The sequence below is a fragment of the Solanum tuberosum genome, unplaced genomic scaffold (genome assembly GCF_000226075.1).
Source record: "Solanum tuberosum cultivar DM 1-3 516 R44 unplaced genomic scaffold, SolTub_3.0 scf00277, whole genome shotgun sequence".
In the NCBI taxonomy this organism is placed as follows: domain Eukaryota; kingdom Viridiplantae; phylum Streptophyta; class Magnoliopsida; order Solanales; family Solanaceae; genus Solanum; species Solanum tuberosum.
This window is the reverse complement of record NW_006239197.1, coordinates 450,427-457,763: the sequence shown is the minus strand read 5'-3', so window position 1 is coordinate 457,763 and position 7,337 is coordinate 450,427. Positions and strand designations below refer to the sequence as shown.

Below are 7,337 nucleotides of genomic sequence, written 5' to 3'. Positions count from 1 at the left end.
TTCTTCTTTTTTCTCTCAATTGAATTTTATATCGAACTATGATTCTTTTAGATATTTAATTAGTTGAAATGTGAGTGTCATTTATTTGTGGTGTTTTTTTTCTTTTTCTTGTGTATATATTTTTTTTATTTCTAATAATTAATTTTCTTAAGCACTATTAGTCTTTCAGTGAAATGTACTATATTGAATTAAGGAAATTATTTGCAGGCAAACGACAAAATTTATAGGTAGATATTTCAAGTATTTTTCTTTTGGATATTTTTTGTGATTATATCATCTAATTTTTAAGAATTTAATTGAGAATTTTCATTCATTAAAATATATATAAAAATTAAATTACTTCTACAATTATATATTATAATAAAGCTAAAAATGCATTACAATTTATTTTCCATTTGTGTCACTACATGATATTTTGATTTATACTATACTAAAGCAAAAAATGTATAACAACTGAACTTCTTTTTGTGTCACTGTATGATATTTTTGATCTATTCGAAGAATTTATTCCTTAGAACGAATATGATATACGTCAAACTTCAATGTCTGATTATTATACAAAGAGATCAATGAATATTGGAATAAAATTAATCTAAAAATAAATATTATGAATAAAATATATAAAAAAGACAAAATATATTAAAAGATGTGAAGGTGGGCATACAAGTATCTTAAGATAGGCATACAAGTATCAATACATTTATTTTTGTGAAGATAAATACAATTAGATATAACATTTTAACTTTTCAAGAATGAAAAGATGTAGTAAAACAAAACTAAAAAGAGTAATAATATAAGTGAGAAAATAGACAAGAAATGTAGAGAGACAGGAGAGAATTTTCTTATTCTTCCAAGTATATTCAAGTGTTTTCTAAATCTTCAAGTGCATAACACATCCTCAAGACCTCTATTTATATTGTTATAAGAGGCATACAAAAAGATAGCAATAAACATGATATTAATTATTGAGAATGTGGGGAAGATTAAAGGGTGTGGAAGATAAATGAGGAGATGGTGGAGGTGTTAGTATTATTACACATAATGGTGAAATTATATCTTGAAGTTATGGACATCCACATTAATCAACAAAACATTAATTATAAACAAATAATTATTATATTAAAAATAAGGAGAAAAATTAAAAAATGTCCAAAAAAATGAGAAAAAAATAAATAGAAATAAAGGTCATAGAGAGGTGCCACATCACCTCATCTATGTTTCTCCTTTATATATATATGATTTGAACCTGATAGTTTTGTTCTATCTCAATTCTTAACCAAAACTAATTTGAAAATTAACTACACTAAGCTCTATATATATAAAATTTATCTGATTCGATGTTTACATCAAATCACGAAAATCCTTTAACATCTAGACATACATTTATCACCTATCCATTGCTAATTTACATGTACAATTTTACTGTTTTACTATTTACTGAAGGTTATATGAACTTGAGTTAGATTCTAAATTTCTAATTGTAAACCAAATTTTGAATTCATGTAAATACAACAAACTTACTCAAGAAAGTATGATTGTTTATATCCCCAATGGTAACTCAACTATGAGGTTTTATCACCTAAAGTCACTCAATTTTAATTTTTACTCTAAAAGTCACTCAATTATAAATGTTTTACTTACTAAACTTTGATTTTTACTTCAAAAGTCACTTAACTATAAATGTTTGACTTACAAAATCACTCAATCTATTTAATTGTTTTTTCCATTAAAATTTGTTTTTATGAAATTTTTATTTAAAATCAACTTTTAAAAAATAAAATAATGTACATTTAAAGTCATTTGATTGATTTTAGTATGTACCGGATGAAAAACACTACTAAATAGCGTATTTGATTATTAGGTAATTTTATTTAAATTAAACGTAATATTTTCTAGTAATCAATTTTTTTAGGAAAGAACTGCAAACATATAGTAAAATTTTTAAAAGAGGTTTAAATAGATTAATTTTTAAAATAACTAAATAACGTATTGTTAACATACAAGTAGGTGGTTCTACTGAAAATGAAACAAACCACAATATTGTTGACTAAGAATGAACACTACTAGCTCTTCATTGAGTTGATTTGCTTTTACAATCCAATAAATTTGAGATACATACATAATATGAGAAATGAAAAGCTCTTATACACTAATAAGGGACACATGTGGATTTTTACTGAACTAAACGCAATGGGAGATAAATCACTTTACTTTATTGTCTACAGTGAACTTTGTTACACTGGAAAACCTCTTAAGCTAATTGGGAAGGGTATATATGACTATCAAGATGATAACATATTTCTGCTAAGTTTGGTGCAGGAAAATAATTTGATTGTATGGCTCACTTAAAGACCAGGTTGTGACATGTTCTGTCACATGGATATGCACAGTCAATCGCCTTCACACCACTACGATCAAAGTACCAATCTCCAACTGCAAGTGCAATCGGCTGCATATCGTTCCAAATTCAAGTTGTTGCTTATACAGATGTGCATATATAAAACTTTAACATAACGAAGAGAAGGGAAGCACGGAGGCATACCTTGTTATTAATCGTGGGGGAATTATCGGAGAACCATGTATCTTGCCTCTCAGATTGGCAGTGGGCAAAGCATGAATTTATAAACAAACCATTTTGTCTTGAAGCAGCGAATCTTTTAACTGTATTAAGCATATGAATCCTAAAACCTGTTCGATGTGTAGTTAGCAACAGTGAGTTCCTGATCTCAAAATATTTGAAAAATCGTCAACAGATTGAGTAAGGCATACCTTGCAAAAATTGAATTTGAGAAGGAGAACATCTTTCATTGTTGAGTGTACAGTCATGCCATAAGCCGTGAGGATCAGCTGTATGAGGAGCTAAGCTTTCCTGAAGCTGTATAAGTGCAAAAGAAAGAATTTCCATCACTATAAGAGCAGTCCGACAACAACTGTAGTGTATCAAACAGGAACTAAAAAACCTTGCAAATCGTTTTCATATAGAAGAGCAGCGAAAATATATAGAGTTAATAACTTACCTGCCAGGAATCATAGGCAGTATTCAGTAGAAAAAGAGGAGTCCTGATGTTGCCGATCAAATTCTGAGGAAAGAAACACTGGAAAGGGAAAAAGACACAACTTTTATTCAGTAAAAAAAGAAGAAGCTTTCCAGATGTTAAAAGAAAAAATTACTAGGAAGGGACTTACCGAGGTTGCATCAAGGTGGTTGGTGCAAGTTCTTGGTAGCGTATTCTGAAGACTCTGTTCCAAAAAATGCATATGTCAGCGGAGCATAAGAGTTTTCTTCTAACAGGTATCTTTCATTTAATGATCCATGTAGGTATAAAAGATACATTATTGTCGTAGAACAATTAGTAGCTATATTGCTAAAATTCCTTTTCAGGAATGACATTTTCATCCAAGGTTTGCATAGTACAGCAACACATTTGACTACATGTTATCCATCTTCTCTAACAAACAAATGCTTCAGATGTTTACAGCATTCCATAATTAAAACCAGCCAAGTTGGTAACTTGCAGAAATTGACAAATATAGAACATGACATTGGCTCATTACCTGCGTCTTAACCACACCCCCAAAAAAATCTCTGATGGCGTGTCCTCCAGATACATCATTTCTGTGAAAAAGGTCATTATATCAATTCACTAATTAGCAAAAGAGTCAAAGTGCAGGCAGAATTTTTAGTTCAAAAAGTACTTGAAGGATATTAAGAATAGGAAATTACGCGTCCATAAATAATCCAGCATCACTCAGGCACTTCACTTTAGTATGTGGGAGCAAATTGCTGAAATCATCACAATGCATTATTGAAGCTAGACCACCAGCAGAACATCCAGAGAGAAGAGCCTAAAAAACAGAGTCTGGAATCAAAACAAGAACGACGAAAGCAAATGAGAGGAGAGGTGCAAATTGTGATTCTTTCTACCTGCTTGGCGTATCGCATTCCTTTTGACATTAACTCCTCCATTGCAGCTTGATATATGCGCTTGCCTCTATATTGCAACCCTGCAGCCTGGGGATAAATGCATCAAGTTAAACACAACTATTGCAGACAATCAGATAGCCAACAACCTCTTCCTCGAAGCCATATAATGCAATTACATGCAGTCAAATCTCCTAATAACTCCACATGAAAATGCCTCTCATTCTTTCTCAGTTTTAAATTTGTAATTTACACAAAAAATGATTTTTAGCGGCAACTAATTAACAAAAATAGCTTTATTGTTCCTAAATATATTCTTTTAGTGGCAATTAGCACTATTTATAAATGTCTCTGAAGCCTATAATGCCAATTAACTAATGCCGGTAAAGACTTTAGCACTCTTTGTTAATGTGCATATTTATTACTGCTAAAAGTTATTTTTGTTGTAGTGAATGTATGGGGGCAACAACTTCTGGTGATTAGCCTACTTAGGTGAACTGTATTGGAATCATCATGTTATAAGGTAAAGCAAAAATAAGGAAATTGTGAAATTTCATCATTAAGGGCCACCGTACTGCAGAATGACCAGGATCGAGCAGACGTATATTTCTTTAGTCTCTTAAATTTTTCTAAGCATAAGATTAGTCAGATGAGATAGCAGGAGCTGCAACGAGGATGTTAACAAAATTGCACAGGATCTCTAGTTTAAGATTATTTTCATCCTTCAATCAGGACTTGTAAATGGTCCAGAAAGTTTAACACTGTAATCTGAAGCGTCACAACGGGAAGGCCTAAAGTAGAAGCATGTACCACCTTGACAAAAGGCATCTACTCTTTCACTTTCACAGAGGAACCATGTAGTACGGGAAAAGCTACGTAGGAATATAAAAAAGTTCATGGACAATACATTTCAGTTCCGGTTAAAAAGAAAAAAGAGAGCCAGCCAAAAGACTACTATCTCTTTTCCTAACCTCAGGAAAAAAGAAGAGTATTACTTTTATGTCATTTTCCTCCACTAACTCTCCAAATCAAAAAGGGAAGGAATAAAATTGCAAGAACATGTAGAATGTGAAGAAGCAAAAAGATAAAGTAAGCCAATATCAAAAAGTGCACAAGCACAACAGTGTGGAGCCATCATGATGGTTGCAAATTGAGAAAGTAACATATTACAGCTTTTATTATATTTTCCACTCAATTTACTTTTTCGGACCAACAACACATATTTGCATGATAAGTGAAAACTGAAAGGAGAAATGGGCAAATGATCTGACAAACCTTATCTTCACTATCCCCAGTAAATGAGGCACCATCACAGTAGCGAACTTTTACTCTATTCCAGTTATAAAAATCTGCAAACAGAAAGAAAAAGAAAAAAACGTAAGGAAATCTCCGTAATATGCTTAAACTCGTAGAAGAAATGGTGTCATATCATCAACTAAAAGGACCTGGATTTTCTTCAGCCCTGTTGCTCAAAATCCCAACAAAAGGAATCTGTTTTTCCATGTAATTTGATGATCCTCGTCTTGTTTTTTTGCGATATACACAACTTCTAACACTGTTGCACCATCCTCCACCCTGCCACAAGAAGACACTGAGTTTATAATCTGAAGCAATTATAACAATAGCAAGATGCAAACTTTTCTTCAAAAGCTTCACGCCGATAATTCCGTTCCCAATACATTTGAAAAGCATGCATACCAGAGAGAATGAAAAAAGTCAAAATTCTGTAATCATGTTAAAAAGCAGGCCATAAGTACCTAACATAAACATCAAATACAACTTGTCTCCAACATCTATTTAAACAACAGAAGCACTCTTCTACTGACAAGAACAAGTAAACATACTAGGAAAGGAAAATAAAAACAGTCAAACATTACAAGAAACTGAAACAGAACCAAGTAAAAATGGTTACTTAATAAAGACAACATATAGACATGTAATTGAAAAGGTTGACTGCTGAGACAATTAAAATAACATTAAAAGATGAGTGTTTAGATTGTAATTTGTATGACTTGCTTTCATTTTTAGTTGGTATCTACTTTCTTTCTTAAATTTCGTGCAAAATCAAACTACATCACATAAATTGGGACGATAGAAGTAATTAAGAAACAATCGTTAGCATACCTCCAATTGAATAAGCCAACTGTTTGCCCCAGACCCATAACCGCGATGGATGTGGTAACCTGGTAATGTTCCATCCAGACACACTGTAGAAAAGGTTGAAACAAGAAAGTCAAAAACAGCTTAATGAAATAATTTTTTAATTGCAAAACCTTATTAAGGCCCACTAATAATTACAGCTGATCTAAGCTAATTAGCCAGAGAGAGAAAATTAAGCAAATCTCCTCATCAACCACTTGGCCTTATCATTCTCACACAGATCACAAATAAAACATATTACAAGTTGTTGTCAATTTTGGTTAATTCTGTGAGCAACTTGTTACAATTTGTTGACAAGAGTCAATTATGAGTGGACTAGATTAATTAGTTTTTTTATTTAGATGTTCAATAACAACACTAAAAATAACTCTCCTACAAGTTTACACTCCTTTCACATTTTGTGACAGAATAAGTAAAAAAAAAAAAAAATAACAAAACCAAAATAATGAAGAGGCAAAAATTAAAGAACAGGTCACAAAGATATCAAATCGCCGCCCCTTATAGAAAATTGCAGAAGCTTAATACTACCAATATATAATATAAATTGACAAAGGGGGTTAGTCAGATGGTAAACACTCTCCACTTTCAACTCTAAAAATTTAATAAAATAAAGTAATATATAAATTAGAAGCAAGAAAATTTAATGCAAGATCTCTACTGGGTTGTTGCAAAATCCAAGAAACTAAAATAGAAAAACAATTACTTAAAAGATATCCAAATCAAAAACAGCAAACAACTTTTCAAGAATAAAAAAAAAAAGATTTAACAATGTTGCTAACCAGCTCCTCTAGCAGCAGCACCATGGATGATGGTAAGACCAATCATAAGTGGAGGAGGAGCAGCAGCAGAAGCTCCATACACACTTTCCAAGAATGCCCCTTCAGTTTTATTGTAAAAAAATTCTTCAAATTCATAAGAATCAACTAATTTGGTAAGCACAAAAAAGACACCCAAAAACCACATCAATAGCTTCGCCATAGCTCTCTCTCTCTCTCTTTCTGGGTGTGGGAAGAGAGAAAGCAAGAAGTATTGATGGAGTTTTTGTAAATGTAAAGGTTTTTGTTTTTTTTTTTAATTGGTGTAATGTTTTTAGCTTTATGGGAATAATAACACGGAAAACACGAACAAATGTATAAGTAACAATTTAGTCCCTCAGACAGAGATTTTCATTTTCCTGAAACGGTGTTTTTTTTTAAAAAAAATGTGTGTGTTGGGGGGGGGGGGGGGGGGGTAAATTAAAAAATTTGCATGTTTT

At 31.7% G+C, this 7,337-nt stretch overlaps 1 protein-coding gene across 2 annotated transcripts; it reads right to left on the bottom strand.

The window, feature by feature from the left end:
- Nucleotides 1-2,040: 2,040 nt before the first annotated feature.
- Nucleotides 2,041-7,280, bottom strand: LOC102603554 (pectin acetylesterase 12). Of its 2 annotated transcripts, XM_006358453.2 has the most exons (12): nt 6,862-7,280; nt 6,047-6,129; nt 5,368-5,497; nt 5,198-5,271; nt 3,926-4,012; nt 3,725-3,846; nt 3,556-3,616; nt 3,187-3,240; nt 3,018-3,095; nt 2,770-2,875; nt 2,543-2,688; nt 2,041-2,449 (listed from the first exon to the last, which is right to left on the bottom strand). In XM_006358453.2, the coding sequence occupies exons 1-12, from the start codon at nt 7,058-7,060 to the stop codon at nt 2,342-2,344; spliced, it is 1,248 nt and encodes a 415-aa protein (XP_006358515.1). In that variant the 5' UTR covers nt 7,061-7,280; the 3' UTR covers nt 2,041-2,341. The 2 variants fall into 2 exon arrangements, with proteins under 2 accessions (XP_006358515.1, XP_015169459.1); XM_015313973.1 differs by lacking the exons at nt 6,047-6,129; nt 6,862-7,280 and adding an exon at nt 5,680-5,782 and having other exon boundaries at nt 2,171-2,449.
- Between the last annotated feature and the right edge of the window lie 57 nt (nt 7,281-7,337).

Coding starts and splice junctions, on each gene's coding strand:
- LOC102603554 (XM_006358453.2), bottom strand. CDS start 7,060: ATGGCGAAGCTATTGATGTGGTTTTTGGGTGTCTTTTTTGTGCTTACC. Junction 5,272..5,367: donor CAGGGCTGAAGAAAATCCAG/GTCCTTTTAGTT, acceptor TTCTGTTTGCAG/ATTTTTATAACTGGAATAGA. Junction 3,847..3,925: donor GAATGCGATACGCCAAGCAG/GTAGAAAGAATC, acceptor TCTGTTTTTTAG/GCTCTTCTCTCTGGATGTTC.